General features: G+C 44.9%; 1 protein-coding gene across 3 annotated transcripts in view; it reads left to right on the top strand.

Moving 5' to 3' along the window:
- Window positions 1-879: 879 nt before the first annotated feature.
- The window catches only part of DPF3 (double PHD fingers 3), a 204073-nt gene continuing 184663 nt past the window's right edge, over window positions 880-20289 (top strand). For all 3 annotated transcript variants that reach the window (XR_003374929.2, XR_015741017.1, XM_026709310.2), the window contains exon 1: window positions 880-924. Coding sequence is in view for 1 of the 3 variants with exons in the window: in XM_026709310.2 (XP_026565095.1) it covers window positions 893-924 (32 nt within the window). In the remaining 2 variants the exon portion in view is untranslated. The remainder of the gene's footprint in view (window positions 925-20289) is intronic.

Here is a 20289-nt window from a genome sequence, read left to right as displayed (position 1 = left end):
AGGTAAACTCAGACGCCTTGGAGTTTTGGTGATTTTTCCCGGAAATGGGGTTATGTCTCCACTTCTTTTCTTGCAGTTATTTATTTTTTTTTAGAGCTATATAGTTAATGCTCCTTCCCCTTCTTTTCCTCATGTCAAAAGATCAGAGAGGTCAAGTCTCAACATGTCAAACAAGATGATCACCTCATAAACTAGCTTTGAGTGAAACAAACAGGCGGGTTTGACCACTGTGCATTATATAACGAGTGCATGGGCTGCAGAGGCTGGACGCCTGTCAGAAATTCCGGGTAGAGGGGGAAGGGTGCTGCCCTAAACTCATCCAATTGCAAACAGTTCCAAGAAACCTAAAGGGAAAGTGGCTGTAGATCAAAGGAACCAAATGGGGATAATTAAAATCCTGCATGCTGCCGAAGCAGCTTGCTTTAGGTATGCAGAAAGAGATTTTCAACCCCCTCCCCCCACTCCTGCTGAAGTGATATGAACCCATTTCTTGTATAGGGATAAAAGACGAGAAGCGTCGCAGACTTACAAACAGATCGTGAATGAGTAAGTCTGTTTTATAGCTGTCTCTGTGCGTCCTTTCAGAAGAAGAAAAAAACAAAACACAGACGGAGATGACTACAGAAAGTGTTTTAACTGTCCTAAAATTTAGTGACGATTGCCCTTTTGCTTAATGTTGCTGTCTCTTTAAGACCTGCTCTCTGAACAGTTGCACAGAAAGGGAGTGACCTCTGGGCTTTGACAGCTCCCCTAATAACTAGCAGAACCCTGGCTCCTCCTCTATCCTTTGATTGGACAGCGGGCCGGTATCCGCTTTCCCGATTGGCCAACCGCTTCCCCTGAGCGAACCTTTAGAACTCCGAGACACAATATTCTGTTACATTGTAGCAAAATGGCGACTGTCATTCACAACCCCCTGAAAGCGTAAGTAGGAATCAAAGATGTACATATTCCGCGTGGTTTAAATATGAAAAAGGGCGCCTTTCCGATGCTTGCTGCCAGACTGAAGCTGGTGTGTCTCCAGACTCCCAGCTGATCTCGTCTTCCCTCTTTCTTTTCTTTTCTTTTCTTTTCTTTCCAATATTCTCATTATTATTATTATTATTATTTTGTGCAACACTTAACAAATCTCTCGCTCGGAAATTTATATATATATAAATAATATATATATATGTATGTATGTATGTATGTGTGTATGTGTGTATGTGTATGTGTATGTGTATGTGTATGTGTATGTGTAATGTATATGTGTATATAATGTATACATATATATATGCCTTCTACTTTGTTTCGCGGTGGTGACGGAAAACCCCCTCACCAGAGTTCAGGGCTTTGAGAAGGCACGGATAAGCGCTTGCAGGTTTTTTCTTTTTCCCACCCCCTCTCACCCCGGATTATTGGGTTGCTGGAATTGGCCAGGTTTTGTTTCTTGTTTTTTCCTTTTTTTTTTTTTTACGGATTCCGGAGTGGGTGATTTGTGCTTGACAGAGTCCTGTGCGTGGCGTCCGGCTTGGCTTCCAGCGCCGTCCGCACGGGGTCCAGCCGAGAAAGATCGATTGTTGGAAACTGGGTGCATAATGGTTGTCTTGGCATGCAGTCGGACTGCAGTTTGAAAGAGTTTGGCTTTTTGCAAAACGCTCCAGTAGTTTGGGGGGTGGGGTGGCGGAAAAGGTTTGACGCGCGAGAGGAAAAGGAGTTTGGTTTTGGGGTTTTGTTTTTTGTTTTTGTTTTGTTTTTCCCCCAGGCTTCTGTTTTGGCTCCCTTTCAATATTGGCAAAAAGGAGGGGGGGGCAACCCGCTTGGATCGCGGATTTATTTATTGGGCAGGAAAGGGGAAGCGCGCGCGCGCGCGATAGAGAGAGAGAGAGAGAGAGAGTTGTGGTCCCAGAGGAATAACTCCGCTGCGTGGATGGTTGCTTCCAATAAAGCGCAGGAAGTCCGGCGCTCTGGGGTTTTTTTTTTTTTTTTGGTTTTTTGTTTGCATATCATTCGCTTTTCGCTTCTTTGAGTTAAGGCGATCCCACCCTTAGTCAGGCTGGTAGCAGAGCAGTCCCGGGATGGACAGATCCGATAGGCTACTAACTATGATGATGATGATGAAGAATATGACTATTATTGCTGTTATTATTGCTGTTATTATTGTTATTAAAGACATGGCGAGGATGCAACCGAAAGCAAACTCTGGCTTCTCGCCAGAAAGTCCTCCCAACCAACGCAGGTGCAGGTGGACCGGCGTGGCTGGGTGTTCCCAAAGCAGCCAAAAAGGGACGGGGGTTGGGGAAAAAAGCTCGCCTTCCCTTCGGGATCAAAGGTGGGCAGTTCAAGTCTTCCTTTTTAGAGAGACACCCCCCGTCCCCCATTTCCCAGGTGGTCTGCAGGCACGCATCGGTGGCTAATCCCCCAAGGCATTACGGTGGGTGGGGTTTGGCACACGGGTCCAGAGGCGGCTGCCTGCGGACGGGGACGCGCGGGCGCGCTCTCGCGCGTGGGGAGAGGCGCTTCCCCCTCTCTCTTCCTCTTCCCCGCCCCGCTACCTTTGACATAGGAGTTTTCGCTGAGAGGGAGAGGGAGAGGGGAGAGGGGAGAGGGGCGGGGCCCAGAAAGCCCAGCGAAGGGAGTTTTGAACCGGGCACTTGGCGCAGCGGGGATCCTGGCTCTTGCGGGCTTCTCGCTCTTACAACAGCCCGTATTTTTTTTCTTTTCTTTTCTTGAAGTGCTTCCGACTGCAGTTTTTTTTTCTGCCAGTTTTAATCTTCCCTCCGGAGTTGGCAAACACTTGGGAAAGGGTGTTCCAGGCCATACTTCTTGATGTGGGCAACGGCTGGAGAGAGAGAGAGAGAGAGAGAGAGAGAGAGGAGGCTTTCTCCCCCCCAGTAGAAAGGCGTCGCGCGAGGGGGAGTGTGAGGTGGTGAGGAGATAACAGATAACAGATATAGTTGAAAGGGACCTTATAGGTCATCTAGTCCAACCCCCCCCCCCAAGCGGGAGACCCTACACTATTTCTGACAAATGGCCGTCCGATCTCTTCTCGAAAGTCTCAACGGGAGATTCAAGGCAGTGTTGCAGAGAATTTCAAGACGTGACCTCGCTACACCCCCCCCTCCTCTCCCCCCCTCCCCCATTTTGGGACAAAATGGGAGGCTAAACCTTTGATCCAATTCCAACCGTGACCTTGCTTATGATGGTTCAAGGATCTCAACTCTTTTTCTTGCATGGGTGGCTGGGTGGGGTAGGTAGGTATACGCGAGTGGCGGCGCCGGGCGGGCAAATGAGCGGCAAGGGGTTTGGGGTTAAAAGAACCTCCGGAATCTGCGGTCTCTCCGCCGATTTGCAAAGCTTTTGCAATTCGGCGTCGTTCCCATCGCGCCCTTCCTGGAGGAAGCTCAGGGCGGCGCGCGTGGCTTTCGGGATCCAGAGCATCCTCGCCGCGCACCTGAAGGCTGGAGGAACAACCGGGGGAGTTCCGTGGGAAACCCGAAGTCTGGCAACCCGGTTGACTAAGATACAGGACACACGTGTGTGCAACAGCCGGTTGCCCTGAAGGAGAGGACGCCACAAGGACTTAGCCAGGCTTTGGAGGGAATTATTGCCCATCCGGCGGGTATCCCATGGGCTTGGCCTGTCCGAGGGAGGCCGGGTGGGTGTGGGGAAAGCTCTCTCCCCCCTTTCCTGGGGATGGCTTTCTCGGTCCTCCCTTTTCCAGAGTAGTAGCGGGCTGCTGGGGGCGGGGGGGGGAGTGCTCTGTCCCACGGCCCTTCCCGTTTCTTTCCATCTCCTCCACCTGGGAAAAGAAGCGTTGGGGCGGGGGAGGTTTGGCTGGCAGCCAACCGCCGGACAGACAGGCAGCCCCCCACGATCGGGAGGGAGGGTTCACGCGAAAGCCCTTGCCGGACCCGAACGCGCTGGGGATGACAATAACTTCAGGGATTTCTCTATATACCTCGCCGGGACAAATGAGAGGCGGAATGGAGTTTCTTCGGGGGGTGGGGGGCGGGGGTGGAGGGGGGAAGTGACTTGCGCTCGAGTTTTCCTCCAAGGAAGGACAATATTTTCGGAGAGTGATGAAGGAAGACGGGGAGGGGGCAGAAGAGGCGGAGTGGGAGGATCCGGAATCGATTCTTGCTTACATCACAGGTGCAAATGAAGCGTGTATCTATATTGGAGCCGCCGGGGGGTTTAACCAGGGTGGCGCGGGGTGGAGAAAGACAAAAAGAGCCGGGCTTTGGAGGGAAGCTGCTGCCCTCTTAACGCTACATCGTGAAATTTATTTGCAGCAAGGCCGTTCCGCATCAATCATTGCCGACTTCTTCACCCAGCCGGGCCGAAGCTCTGGAGCTTCATTCGTCTTGTGGCCCAGAGTTCTTGCCCCTGAAATCTTTCAGGAGCCACGGCAGGCTTTTAATATAATTAGATCTCTCTCTCTCTCTCTCTCTTTTCTCCCCCCCGCACCCTGTCTGACTGGGGCGAGAGGAGAGGAAACAATAGATACCAAGCATGGCAAATGCGCCTTTTTTTTTTTTTAAAGTAACGTTGCTGGCCATCTGTCAATTCGCAAGTTGTTGGGTTTATTTTTAAAGAGCGTTGCTTTTCCAAAGTTGGCGATCGGCAAGAAGAATTGGAATTCGTCCCGAGGGGTTCAATGCTAACAAAACCAGCGCAGGCATATAATAATGGGTGGTGGTGGTGGTGGTCTTTTTTTTGTTTTGTTTTTTTAAGGAAAAGGGAGGGGAGGGGAGGGGAGGGGGCGATATGGCGTGCAGCGTTTCAGCCCCCGTGTGTCCTTCTTGACAATGAAAGCGGGCCGAACGACATTTGCATTGGCTCCGTCTGCATTTTGTTCTGCCGTCTCCAAAGCATCGTCTAAAAAGATTGCGCTCCCTTTGCCCCCGCCGCACTTTCCAGAAACTGGCACAAAGGTTTCCCCCGCCCCCCCTCGCCAGGTCTGAAGATTGGCGAAATGGAGCATCGCTTCCGAGACCTGCTTAAATCAGGTGATCTCTCCAACTCTTTGTGTCTTGGCTTGTCTTGGCCGCTTCCTTTGACTGCACGCAAGACCCCTTTTTAATTCCGGCGCTGGCCAGAGGAAGCCCTTCAATTCCCGCGACGAATCCCTATGGGGACCCGCTTCGTTTCCAGCCTCCCGGAATATTCAGAAGAAATACTTCGGAGTGCCAGATCCGAGGCAACGACTCCTTTGTTACCCCCCTCCCCCCGATTCGCCGCCTTCTTACGGCAGCCATGCAGGATCGCTCGTGGGGGGGGGGAGAGGGGGGTGTTGTGTGGGATGTTCCCCTCCCGCGGCGCTTCGTTGCATCTCTTCCTTTCCTTTCGAAATCAGGCAGGGATACAGCCAGGAGCGCGCATTGTCTCGTTTCTGCCGTGGAAACACCTCCTTGCCCACACGGCGTTAAAGGGGAAAAAGCAGGAGAGGGCTGAATCGATACGACTGGGCGCCGAGCGGCCCCGGGAGTCAATGCTTCTTTAAAATTAGCATGCCCCGCTCCCGGAATAGAAAGCGCTTTCCTAACTTACTTCTTTAGTTGCGGGAAGACCTATAATATACGGCGTAGTTTTCTCTCTCTCTCTCTCCTTCCCTCCCTCTCCCCATCCCTCCTTCCCTCCCTCTTTCCCCTCTCTCTCCCTTTTCCATATACAGCTTCCCTTTTTTTGCCCATCTTTTCCTCCATGCCCCCATCTCCCAGTTGCATTTGATGATTAAATGACACAACTTGTACCAAAACTGTTTGAAGCAGCCACAAACAAGGGAGATATATAAAGAGCTCTCCCTCCCTCCCCCCCTCCCTCTCTCTCTCTCTCTCCCCTCCCCTCTCTCTCTTCCTCCTTTTCTCTCTCTCTCTCTTCCCCCCTCTCTCTGTCCCTCCCTTTCTCTCTCTCTCTCCCTCCCTCCCTCCCTCTTTCTCTCTCTCCTGTAAGGAGCCAGTTCTTTTCCCAAACCCTGTCCTTTTGTACATGCTTTGACATGTACTCCTGCCTTAAATCCGTTCCATACCTCCTGACGGACAATTCTCCAGAAGTTGCTCCAATACATCCCAGCAACATTACATTGGTGAAGATCACTTTCAATATTAGCTTCCAGGACAAATATTTAAGTGCTGCTATACCCACTTTCCACATTGGATTCCTACTCCTCCGTGCCTCTTTCCTGATATGGATCCTGTGGGGGATCAGAGCTTCACGCGTTGTTATGTGCACCATGGAGCTTCGATTGCACTGTTGTGGACACCATCTGGATTCTGACTATATTTTGTGGACATCGCTGACACCCGTCCCCTCTCCCCCAGCCTCAGTTCTTCTACTCTGGTTCAGTCTTCATGAGTTGTTTATTGTCAACAACCCCCAAATAGGACAGGTTTTTTTTCTCTCTCTCTCCAAAGCTTTCTTGCTCTTCAGCAAATCTGGATGTTCCTTGAGTCTTTGGATGGGGTTGTGAGGTGGTTATAATCAGGGGTGGGATTCAAATTTTTTAACAACCAGTTCTGTGGGCGTGGCTTAGTTGGTGGGTGTGGTTTGGTGGTCATGTTATTGGCTGGCCGTGGCCAACTCAACATCACTCACATCAAGGCACACATCTCCTCGCCAGGCCTCTCATGACTGTAGGGATGCTACAATAGTCGTAAGTGTGAAAAATGGTCATAAGTCACTTTTTTCAGTACCATTGTAACTTTGAGTGGTCACTCCACACAAGCAAAGTAACAGCAAAGGAGGGGGAAAAAAAACTCCAGAGACGTTCCTGAGACAGGAAGTCTAGTCCTGCCAAGAATGTAATAAGGGTTAACGGAGAGGCAGTTTCTGTAAGCAACACCAGAATGTTTCCTTCCTGCCTTCCTTACAGGATTAGACCAGTAATTTCTTCTAACAACCAGTTCTCCAAACTGCTTAGAATGTTAACAACCGGTTCTAGCAAATAGGTGCGAACTGGTAGAATCCCACCCCTGGTTATAATGTATAATGTCACAAACTCAGGATTCCAGGACTAGCAGTCCATCTTCCAACCTCTTTCTCCCCCTCCCCTCCACCGCAACTTTTCCTCCCAATAGTATTTTGTGACCAATAAAACATATTCAGCCCTCCAGGAACTGTTTTTGGAGTTCCTCCAAGAAATGTTTCTCCAGTTAGTTGTGTACTTTTGCACAACTTGGGAGGCTCTCAACCCCTCCCCCTCCACACTTGTACATCCTTCTCACATTTTGGTTGCATATGGGCCAACAGACAAAGAATTGGGATGGCACTTAGTCCCTACCCCAGTGGTGGGATTCAAATTTTTTTTACTACTGGCTCTGTGGGTGTGGCTTGGTGGGTGTGGCAGGAGAGGGATACTGTAAAATCTCCATTCTCTCCCCACTCCAGGAGAAGATTCCTGCAAAATCCCCATTTCCTCCCCACCCCGCTAACCTGCTTTCCAGCTCCGTTCTCCTGTGCAGGACAACAAAAGATCAGCGGGGACTCGGGAGGCAGAGCATAGATGGGGGCGGGGCCAGTCAGAGGTGGTATTTGCTGGTTCTCCAAACTACTCAAAATTTCCACTACTGGTTCTCCAGAACTGATCAGAACCTGCTGAATACCACCCTTCCACCCCAACACAACATGTGTGTGTGTATTAAATGAACACCTATACAAAGGAAGTCTGGAACAAAAAGTTCAAGTGAGAAATGCTGGTACTGGTAGTTCCAGGAATTCCCTCCTATTTTATATCTCCAGTTGTTTCCCTAGTCCCCGAACATATTCTGACTTCTCAAGCCGTCTCAACCCAGTATAGGGTAGCCCTCAACATGCAAGCGGAATCGAGCCCCAAATTTAAGTTGCTGAGTGATAAATTTATTAAGTGAGTATTGCCCCATTCTAGGTCCCCCCCCAGAACACTGGAGCCATCGTAAATATGAACCAGTTGTCAATCCTCCGAATGTGAATCACGTGACCACTGGGTCATAAGTGTGAAACATGGTCATAAGTCACTTTGTTCAGTGCCATTGTAACTTTGGACGGTCACTAAATGAATTGTTGCAAGTTGAGGACCGCCTGTACAGCAGGCTGGAGAATTCTGGCAGTTGAAGTCCACAAGTCTTAAAAGTTGCCAAGTTTGGAGGCCTCTGCTATACACCATGGATTATATGGCTTACACACCTACCTTTACCTGGCTGTGTGAGTGTCAGTCTTGACAACCGCAAATACAACTTCTGGATATGAATTAGGATATATAAAGGTAAAGGTGAAGATTCCCCTCGTAAATACGTGCTAGTCATTTCCAGCTCTAGGGTGCGGTGCTCATCTCTGTTTCACACCCGAAGAGCCAGTGTTGTCTGAAGACGTCTCCGTGGTCATGTGACCGGCATGACTAAACACCAAGGACTCACGGAACGCTGTTATCTTCCCTCCAAAGGTGGACACTATTTTTCTTCTTGCATTTTTACATGCTTTCAAACTGCTAGGTTGTCAGAAGCTGAACTGCCAAACTTTCCAATTGACAAGCTCAGCAACTTAGCCACTGAACCACTGCATCCCTACAAATAGGATATATAGTCTTCAGATAATGATAATACATCTTAGATTTTGTTCATTTATTTTATTTTATTTGTCAATCGCTTACAAGATAATAGGCATAAGTATAAACATGAGTAAGAATACAGGAAATAGGTACGAATGAATGGAAACAATAGGACAGGAACGGTAGGCACGATGGTGCACTTAAGCACGCCCCTTACAGACCTCTTAGGAATGGGATGAGGTCAATAGTGGATAGTTTAAGGTTAAAGGTTGTAACAACAGAGTCAGGTAGTGCATTCCAGGCATTGACCGCTCTGTTGCTGAAGTCGTATTTTTTGCAATCAAGTTTGGAGCAGTTTACATTGAGTTTGTATCTGTTGTGTGCTCTTGTATTGTTGCAGTTGAAGCTGAAGTAGTCATTGACTGGTAGGACAGATAATTGTAGCAGATAATTTGTGTAAGTCCAACCATAGGCAGCGTCGTTCAAGTTTGTCCAAGCCCAAAATCTCAAGCCTGGTGATATAGGGTATTCTGTTGCGAGCAGAGAAGTGTAGAACTCTTCTCATGAAATACTTCTGGACTCACTCAATTGTATTAATGTCCGATATACAGTGCAGATTCCAGACAGATGAGCTGTATTCGAGTATTGGTCTAGCAAAGGTTTTATATGGCCTTGTTAGCAATTCTATATTTCTGGAGGAAAAGCTTTGTAAGATTAGATTTGCAACTCTTAATGCCTTTTTGGCAATGCTGTTGCAATGAGCTCTGGCACTTAGGTCATATAACATTAGTGTTATATGGGTCCAAGAAATTAATAAAAACCACTTGATAACCTTTGCATGATATGCTGGGGTCAACATGTGTTGTGCAAGCACACACTAACCTGTACCAGTGATGCTGAGAATTGTTTAGGGCTAAATTATTATCTTCTGGTCAAGTGTGTGGTGTGGATTATTCACAAGAGAGTTAACTGTCCTTCCTGAATCACTAACAGAGATGAAATTGAAAGAGGCTCTAGTAAATAAGAGTTTTCTTAGGAAGTCTACTTCTATCTTTCTTTTATATCTACCCATTCTGTAAGTGTAGGAAGTGAGAGTGGATGGGAAAAGGAATAGAAACCAGAACCATCTTATGGTGTTTCCCTTTTGTGAAAGGGCTAGAAGAACTGAATAATGGCTGGCACAAGACTGCAGTGATCACCCTGTGTGGACAAAATATTTGAACTGGAGGCAGAATAATGGGGAGCATTGGGACTCCTCCTTGCGTCCTCTTAACTGCATCATAAACATGGTGGTGGGTTTTTTAAATACCATATTCTCACTATGCTGCCTTTGCCTCCTTCCCAGCTCACACCTGAAGCAAATTAAAATTGTCATTGGTGCTGCAGTTTTAACATTTCCCCTCCCTCTTCCTTCTTTTTCCCCCTTTTGCTCTGTGGTGCAGTGTCAGAGGTGGGCTTCTTCTAGCTTTCTCTTTTAGGCTGCTACTCCTTCCTCTGTTAAGGAGGCTATGCTTCGTGGCCCTGTTTTGTGGCTTGTGCTGCAGGAAAACATTTCACACCTGGTTTCCACAAAGACACCTGTCCCGAGTGCCCTTTGAGAGGTTTATCGGGAACACGGAGTCCCTTATAAAACTTGCTATTTAGGCACGAGTTTTGTGACCCTTTGAAAGAGCACAAGAGCTGTGTTTAAAAATACAGGCCTATCCACTCTGGAGAGAAAGAGTTAGTCCTGTGCTGCATGACTGGTCAATCTTCCGTTGGCATTGCTGCCTCTGTCATTGTTGAGTGAACAATAGCTTTTCCATGGCTTTGTCAAAACAGTTTTTACATGGCTGTTCTTTTTACTGTTTTGCTACCTTGATGCTGGTGGTGGGTAAGTGCCTTTTTGGCTACCTCATTCCAGCTCCCTGGGACATCCATGGCCCAGTTCCAGATGCTGCTGCCCACAAGGACTGAATAAGATTAGCAGCTGTCCCCACCATTCCCTTGAAGGCACAGCTGAGGGTGGAGCTTGCTTGTGTAATGATTGCTCTCTCCCACTTCACCCTACCTGTCTTTGGTCTTTCAGAGGAGTGAGTGAGGTAATTCAGAAGGGGCCTGACTGACCTGTCACCTGTGTCTCTAACCCAGGGGTCCCTAAACTTGGCAACTTTAAGACAAGTAACAAGCACAACACAATCAAACCTCTGAGGCCTGGAGTTTCCTCAAAGTATAAATTTATTAGGAATGTCATATTGGCACAGCTGGTGAAAACCCAACTCTGAAAGACCTAAGGTTTTCTCTACCCAAACTAAAGCCCAAAATCCTTGCCCCCACAGGTCACACATCTGTCACATAGTCCAACCAGGTCACAGTCCCAACTGCAGCTGGTTTCAGTCCACACCTTCCCAGTACCTGATGAGAACGTTCTTGGTTCCCAGGAGAAATCGTTTTATTATTTTGGCTACACATCCCCAGCTATCTCTATCTCCCCCCTCCCATTCCCACAGCTTCAACTGGCCTCGCTGTGGCAGCCCTGAAGATGTTCCAATATGGCTTCAGGGCTGACAGTGGGTGGCATATAAATGAAATAAATAAATAAATAATGAACAGGTCATTCCCAAGCACATGCCTATACTTGCCCATCCAACATCGGGAAAAATGATTGGTGTTTTTTTCTTCCAATCAGCAGGTGATGCTTGGCAGGAGTCAGCTGCTTCAAGATTCTAGGAACTAAGTCAAAGCAGTCACCTAGGATACCAAATTATAGGAGGCTCTAGCCTTGAACAGATTTCCAAAATGCACAATATGAGTATAAAAGTTGATCATCTCTCCTTCTTGCTTTAGAACTTTTTCTTTTGGTGCTTTTTGAAAAACACCCACCAAGTTGGTGAGGAATAGTAACCAGACCTTGCAAGCCACACGAAAAAAGAAAGTACAACAGTGGACCTGAGGAAACTGAAGATATTGCTGAAACGAGACAAAATGTACTGAGAGATTGACTATTAGCTTAACAAAGTTATGCCCAATAAAGCAGTAACCGGAGTGTCTGCTTAAGAGTTAAATATAATCATAGGGAGAACCAGAATATGACTTTGCCCACAGTGCCAAAATGTCTAGAACCAGCCCAGTAGGAGGAGCAACAAAACTGGGGGAAATCACCAATCCGCTCTACTTAATTTGTCTGGCATTAAAACAGCGAGGACGGCCTTAATTGCTAACTCCATTAGTATAGCAGGATAGGGCTTGTTAATTGGGGAGGCACATTTGATGTCAGCATACTTTTCTGCAAGGAGTGGTGGACCATACTGTAATACAGCCATCAGACTCTTAGTGTCACAATAGACAGATGTCTTGTGGTGGAGCTGCTGAATCATCATGTACAGCAATTGAAGCAAAACATGAGAAGCATAACTGTGCCCTACAATAAACCCTTCGACAATCTTCTCTAGTCTAATGAAAAGAAGGACTAGGGGAGACATGATAGCAGCGTTCCAATATTTGAGGGGCTCCTACAAAGATGAGGGGGTCAAACTATTTTCCAAAGCACTAGAGGACAGGACAAGAAACAATGATTGGCAACTAACCAAGGAGAGAAGCAACCTAAAACTAAGGAGAAATTTCCTAATGGTGAGAGCAATCCACCAATGGAATAGCTTGCCTTCAGAAGTTGTGGGTGCTCCATCACTGGAGGCTTTTAAAAAGAGATTTGTCTGAAAGGGTATAGGGTCTACTGCTCGGGCAGGAGGTTGGGCTAGAAGACCTCCAAAGTCCCCTCCAAACTCTGTTATTCTATGTTCTATGTTCGGTATTTTGGATTGTGAGACATCTTCTAGGACGCTCTCCAGCCTCCCACTTAATTTTTAGCTTTCTGTGGCTTTTGAACTTGCCCAATTCACTATGCTGTCTTTGGAGGATAGATGCTTAATTTACGGTCACTGTGGGTTTTCCGGTGGAAAACTGATACTCTTCTCTTTCAGAGTCTAACCATATCCTAGACTAATTACATGGTTAGCAATTCTAGCATGGGTTTTTAAAATGAAATGGCAGGGGTGCATGTGAGAGGGTGTTTGGGAAAAGTGCATTTGGTTCCTAAACAGCCCACATGTTTGAGACTGTCAAAGCTACACTAACTGGAGCAGAAATCAAACAGCATTGACCTGTGGTAACGATGATCTGCTTCAGAACCCAAATCCTCATAATCAATGAAAGTCTACACTCCTTATAGCTTTAACCTTCGCAGAAGTGGTATTCAACAGGTTCTGACGAGAACCTCAGTTCTGATGAGAACCATTAGCGTAAATTTTGAGTAGTTTAGAGAACCGGAAAATCCCAACTCTGATTGGACCCATCCCCGCCTATTCTCTGCTTCCTGAGTCCTAGCTGATTGGCTGGGTCTTCTTTTGTTGCCCTGCACAGGAGAACGGAGCTGGAAAGCAGGTTAGTGGGGTGGGGAGGGAAAGGGATTTTGCAGTAACCTTCCCCCAGGAATGGGGCGGGAATGGAGATTTTACAGTATCCTTCCCCTGCCACACCCACCAAGCCATGCCCACCAAGCCATGTCACGCCCACCAAGCCATGTCATGCCTACCAAGCCATGTCACACCCACTAAGCCATGCCCACCAAGCCATGTCACGCCCACCAAGCCATGTCACACCCACCAAGCCATGCCCACAGAACTGGTAGTAATTTTTTTTTGAATCCCACCACTGCTTCTAGGGAAGCGTTAGATAAATATACAGTAGCTACATATGTGAGGAGGAGATGGACATTGAACATGAGCTGAAGAAGAATGCTGTGATCTAGGGAAATACTGTCATGTTGCTAGCCTGGAGAATCAGAGGTTCTAGGTTATCTTGCTTTATGTGGATTGCATGAAAAACTCCAGCATGAATGGTTGCTATAACATTTCATAAATTTGTTTTCTCTACATTTGGATATTTCATTGTCTCTGAATTTATATGAATGGATGGAATATCATACAGTGGAAAATGGGTTCTACATATCCTGTACTTCTGGAATTTATTCCTTCCCTTTCCCCAGCAATTAATAGGAATGGAGGAAGATAATGTTCAAAGGATACAAGAATAACTAAGTCATTTTATGCATATTTGTAAATCCCATCGCAAGGCCCCCATTTCACAGTAATGGGACAGAATTTGAAGAATGCTTACCAGACTCTGTTTAATGGATTGTAGCATTGGTCTTTAAAAAAACTTTTTTTTAGCAGAAATCCACAAAGAATTTCCCCCTGATATCGCGTTAAATTAGCTTGAACTAGCTTGTTCTATCAATTTCAGTGGATGGAAGTACAACATTTAGAAGGTGAAGTGGTTTTTCCATATTGCAGACTTGTTCTTGGTGATGAATGAGAATGGTCCCTTGAGAAATTACACTGCTAAGCCTGTTATTAATCAGCTGAGCCAAAGTCATCCCAGCGATTCGCTCTGGTTGGATTCACACAGGGCATAAAGCCATAATGTAGTTTGTTACTGTAATTTTAGTTTAGCATGCTGTGGGAACTCGGCAAACTGTTGAACAAACCATGGCTTAATATGATATATGAATTCAGCCTGTCTTTGTTAACCATTCTGTTTTCCTTTAAGAAACAATTCTTATCCCAATAGAATATAAAATCTTTTTGAATGTATTTTGAACTAACATACATGGGACCTGGCTGACTTTACCCATCCCATAGCAGTAGTTTATTCCATTTTGGCTCTGCTCCTTAATTAACTTATTCCTAAATAATTCCATAGTTGCAGTGGGATGATTCCAGACTATGCGAGCTGAAGTCTATATTCTTCCATATGTTTGCAGTCCAATGCAATATCTGACTAGACTGGCTGACTTCTATGGATGCAACATATATATTCTTAATTACTCTAGCCTGTAATTTCAATATACTAGTATGTCGTGCTGTTCCAGTGAAAAATGGTGAGACTACCTAAAATTATACCAGCCAAAAGTGGTTTTCTTTTACCCTTTTGTAAAAAAGTATCCTCGACTTAACAACAGTTCATTTAGTGACTGTTATAATGGTTCTGAAAAATGTGACTTAGGACTCATTTTCATAGTTATGACCTTTGCAGCATCTCCAGGGTCACGTGATCAAAATTCAGATGGTTGGCAAGTGGTTTGGGTTTGTGACGGTTGCTGTGTCCCAAAGTCACATGATCCCCTTTTGTGACCTTTGGACAAGCAAAGTCAATGGGGAAGCCAAGTGTGATGACCCAGAGTGTAACACAAATGTAACAAAATCCAAAACGTAAATAAATGTCCTTTAATGCTTCCAACCTGGCCCCATTGTTCAATAATACTGAGTTGGAGATAAAACATACTCAAAAATAGCAGTGGTGGAATTCAATTTTTTTTACTACCGGTTCTGTGGGTGTGGCTTATTTGGTGGGTGTGGCTTAGTCATGTGACTGGGTGGGCGTGCTTGGTGGTCATGTGACTGGTTGGGTGTGGCCAACTCAATCTCACTCACATCAAGGGGTGCCTCACCTGGCCCCTCCCCTCCCAGCCATCCCTAGTCACCCAGCCTCAACTTATCTATAGTTCTGTAAAAATGTTGCTCACCTTTTTTGACTTTATTATCTGCATACGATAGATGTACTTTCAGGGACCACTGAAAGAAGGAAATGGCTCACATGCTTTACTCAAGAGTGTGATAGGCAACAGGCTTTTAAGGGGCTGCCACAAAGAAAGGGGGACAATGTATTTTCCAAAGAAGCAGAATGCAAACAAGAAGCAATGGATGGAAATTGAACAGAGAAAAGCAATTTAAAACTAAGGAGAAACTTCCTATGAGTGAGAACAATTAACCAGTGGAACTGCCTGTCTCCAGAAATTCTGGGTGCTCAATCACTGGAAGTTTTTAAGACAAGACTGGACAGCCATTTGTCTGAAATGGTATAGGGTTCACCCCAAGGTCCCTTCTAATTATTATTCTGACACCTTTCCCAGGATTTCTACTCAGAGTTTGGCATCCTCAGTTTTCTTGCCTGAGCTGGGGGTTGGACTAGAAGATCTCCAAGGTCCCTTTCAACTCTTGTTAAACACATGCGTATTTTATGCTCTGGACTATTGACATTGAATGCATGTAAACCCTGAAAAATATGTAATAGCCCTGGGCAAAAGAAAGGCAGAAAAAATCACTCTAGGTCTAGGGACAGTGTAAAATATTAACACATGATAAATAATGGAACAATTAAAAATAATAGCACAGAGTTTTATCTCTCTCTCTCTCTTCCTATTTCTTTCTTTCTTTCTTTCTTTCTTTCTTTCTTTCTTTCTTTCTTTCTTTCTTTCTTTCTTTCTTTCTTTCTTTCTTTCTTTCTGTCTCTGTCTCTTCCTATTTTTCTTTCTTTCTCTTCCTTCCTTCCTTCTTTCTTTCTTTCTTTCTTTCTCTCTCTCTCTCTCTCTCTCTCTCTCTCTCTCTCTCTCTCTCCCTCCCTCCCTCCCTCCCTCCCTCCCTCTCTCTCTCTCTCTCACACACACACACACAGAGCACTTAACAGACAAGCATTTTGGAAGCAGCTCCTTTAAATTTCTCCAAGGCTGGAGTGGATTCTCCCACCCCCTCTGTCAGACCACACTCCTTCTCACTCCAGCACTTTAGCTCACAAGGGGAAAGCGATACTTGCAGCATCCATGGGGAATCCTTGGAGAAGTTTTTAAAGGACCTGCTTCCAAAATGCATTTCTTTTACGCTGCAAAAGTGCTCCAAGTCTCGATTCACCCCCACCCCCTCTGTCAGACCGCACTCTTTCTCACTCCAGGCACTTTACTCACACGGGGAAAGCAATACTTGCAGCATCCATGCCTTTCTTCCTTTCCCCCGGGGAGAAAGAGGACATGGGGAACAGAAAGCTAGGAGAGCGATTGCAAGTGAGTGACCGGGCGACTGGGTTGGGGGCGTGGCCATCCAGGGATTGCCACTGGTTCGGCGACCCATGCCAAATAACCGCTACTGGTTCGCCCAAGTAGGTGCGAACCGGTTGGATGCCACCTCTGAAAAATAGTCTTCAAAAGAAAGCAAAACCATCTGAACTTAATGAGCAGATAGAGGTGAAATGAAAAATCAAACAAACTACAATGATGAAATTTCCACAATGGAACAGGAGAAGTATTTACCAAATTCAAGGAGATAACAAGGCACTATCTGTTGGAAGGACGCCAACCAAGATAACTTCAGACCAAAATAAATCACACTTTGTTTCCAGCATTTTCCAGTACGCAGGTCCAAACTCTTATGCAGTTGTCACACCTGCAGCCCATGAAGAGGATCAAGGCCCTCTCCACCCAAGTAGACCATGTCTCTCCCTTATCCTCTCCTCCTTGCGTGCCCAAGCTCCGTTTTCATTGTCAGGGGATTGCAGGAAGCTGTCCCAGTTGAAAACAGAGCTCGGGAACTAATTTTTGCCGACAGAGCGCTCGGGCCACAAGTGCCCCCAACACAAGTGATGTCAAGCTGGCGATGCCCCCTGGCCATGCCCCCTGACCCCCTGAGGTCAAACACAACTCTGATGTGGCCCTCATTGAAATTGAGTTTAACACCCCTGAAGTAGGTTATACAGACAATTATGATCACACTGTAAGGAAAGAGATGTTTTGGGATTTTGTCTTTACCATACTCTAATTTTGTTTTCCTTATTCTACCTTCCTGTGATGCTTAGATATCATAGAATTAATTCATTTATAAATTATAGGAACAAGTTTGAGATGACTACTTGTATATGTGAATGAGCCACAAGTTCATATTTTATCAACTACACATTTAACGTGCAAGTAACTGTGTATAAAGAAATCAAGTAAATTGCATTTATACCTAAACCAAATATTAAGAGCTTGGAAACTAAAATTATGAAAATGCTATAAGGGATTTTTTTTTAGGTACTGCAAGTTAAATAGGGCTTTGTTAGTTGCCAGTTGACCAATAAAAATAGCCCCGAGTGTTTCTATGCCCTGAATAACAACTTGATCAATAGCTTGTCAGATAAAATTGGCAAATAGAATTAGAAGAGCACCTGTAAACCGCACTGCTTATCAATTGTAAGCATAATTTCCAATGTACACTTGCTGACTTTCTCTGGAATTTCTCCCCATCTCAGTGCTGCTATCTCAGATAACCGAGTGGCTCTTACGCTTTTGAATTATGCAGGTTCGACATATGGGAAAGGAAAATCTGCTGATTGAACTCTGTGACACATGGGTAAGAAATAGGTCAGCAAGGCTCTAAAATCTCAAGACAGTTTATAAAATATAATTAATACAATTAGCAAAGTCTGTTTTCATAGCTGGGAATGGCCATGGTTTTCCATTTCAGGATGGCTTTGTTTCCCTCAATTTCCAGTCTTAATCAACAGTCCTGGAATTCAAGATGGCCTCCCTCCAAATACTTGTCACCTTTCAGCTTGTCACAGCTCTAACTCTAGGTTCTTCTGATTCCCCACACCTTATTCTGGAATTGGTTTACTTGGTGGGTGGATTCTCAGACATGACTCAATTACAGTAGTAAATTACTTCGTTGCAGGCAAGAAAGAAGCCAACTCCAACGGAAAATTTGCCTGTTGCAGTTTATATCAACCCAATCTTTTCAACTGTATATTCGATGTTACAGCCTTTATATTCTAGGCTTTTTTCTCCCGTCTTTCTAGTTAATGGATATGTGGCGATTTTCATCAAGGTCCCAGAATGGGGACTGGGTGACAGTCTGCTTCACTTTTGCCTGAGAAATACTGGTCTTTTGTGGCTCACTTCATTTCTAATAGTGCTTTGGTAATCAGAGTTGATCAGACTTGGCTTCCGAGATTAACCAAGCTCAGTTAGATGTAACCATCTGCCCAAACAGATAGACATTATCTTACTCATCCTACTCATTATGTTATGCACATGGTGCTACAATTAAAGGTTGCAAACTTTTAGAAGAAGAAGAAAAAGCACAGAACAAAACAATTTGAATGTTCCTGTTTCTATTTCTGTTACTTTTGATCTGTGGTAAAAATCACAAGGTGAGATTTTTCATGACATAGGCCTAAATGCTATGAAACCTTTGTCAAAGGGATGATTACGGAAGGGTTGATCAAAAGCTGGAAATACTGCTTACAGGTCAGAATTTGAGACCTGTATGTAATTTCTAAGGAACTCTTATTTCCGACAACCTTACTTGGTTGGTCCATATTATGGCCACTGCAAAGAAGGCCCAACACCGCCTGCACTTTCTGAGGCTGCTGAAAAAGAGTGGTCTGGGTGAGAAGTTGCTGGTTACGTTTTACCATTCTACCATCAAGAGCATTTTGGCATACTTCTGTAGCGGTGTGGTATGCTGGATGCTCTGCAGTTGATAAGAAGATGCTCCAGAGAGTTTTTAAACACAGCACAAAAAATCATCGATTGCTCTCTTTCTTTGGAAGAGATTGCGAAGACCAGACTCCTCTCTAGAGCACTAAAAATCTCCACAGACCATTCTCCTCCTGGTCATTCATATTTCGAATTGTTACCATCAAGGAGACGTTATAGGTGTCTTAAAATGAGGACTAATAGACTGAGAAACAGTTTCTTTTCCAAGGCAATAATTGTCTTGAATCAAACAGCACATTTGTGATCTAGTCCTATGTATATAGTGGCATTTTTAAACTATTTAACTTACTAAATGTTTTAGTTAGGTTTTAGACTAGGTTTTTAATTATTATTATTATTTTAATTATTTTAATTTTTAAATAGTTGTAGTGTGATTTTGATGTGTTTGGGACACTGTGCTGGAGTAGCTTTCAAATTTCATTGTATTCGTGGAATGCAATGACAATAAAGGTAAAATTCAAAATTCAAATTCAAATTTAGTCATGGTTATTTACAGCAGTAGTGGTAGTCCTTGACTTATGACCATAACTGAATCCAACATTTTTGCTGCTAAGCGGGACAAATGTTAAGTGAGTTTTGTCCCATTTTACGACCTTTCTTTCCAAAGTTGCTAAGCGAATGACTGCTGTTGTTAAGTTAGGAACATGGTTGTTAAAATGAGTCTGGCTTCCCCATTGACTTTGCTTGTTGGAAAGTTCACAGGAACTCAGGGCACAGCAACCGTCATAAATATGAGTCAGTTGCCAAGTAGCGGAATTTTGGTCAGGTCTCCATGGGGACGCTGCAGTGGTTGTACTAAATGTGGAAAATTGATCATGAGGCACTTTTTTCAGTGCTGTTAACAGTTATTAAACAAACTATTGTAAGCCAAGGAGTACCTATAATAAAATAGAATAGAATTCTTTGTTGGCCAAGTCTGGTTGGACACACAAGGAATTTATCTTGGTGAGTATGCTCTCAGTGTACATAAAAGAAAAGATACATTTGTCAAGAATCATCAGGTACAACACTTAATGATAGTCATAGGGTACAATAAGCAATCAAATCATACTAGGAAACAGTCCATATAAATTGTATGGATACAAGTGACAAAAGTTACAGTCATACAGTTATAAGTGGGAGGGGATGGGTGATAAGGAGTGTTGAGAAGATTAATAGTAATAGTAGTGCAGACTTTGTAAATAGTTGGACAGTGTTGAGGGAATTATTTGTTTAGCAGAGTGATGGTGTTTGGGAAAAAACTGTCCTTGTGTCTAGTTGTTCTGATGTGCAGTGCTCTATACTGTCGTTTTGAGGGTAGGAGTTGAAACAGTTTATGTCTGGGATGTGAGGGGTCTGTAAATATTTTCACAGCCCTCTTTTTGACTCGTGCAGTATACAGGTCCTCGACTGAAGGCAGGTGGGTAGTAATTGTTTTAACAGGCATAGCTTAGGTTTATGG

Source organism: Pseudonaja textilis, chromosome 1 (assembly GCF_049901715.1).
Source record: "Pseudonaja textilis isolate UNSWEBS1 chromosome 1, rPseTex1.2, whole genome shotgun sequence".
Classification (NCBI taxonomy): Eukaryota; Metazoa; Chordata; class Lepidosauria; order Squamata; family Elapidae; genus Pseudonaja; species Pseudonaja textilis.
Note: the sequence above shows the minus strand (reverse complement) of the source record. Positions and strands in the feature narration are given on the sequence as shown.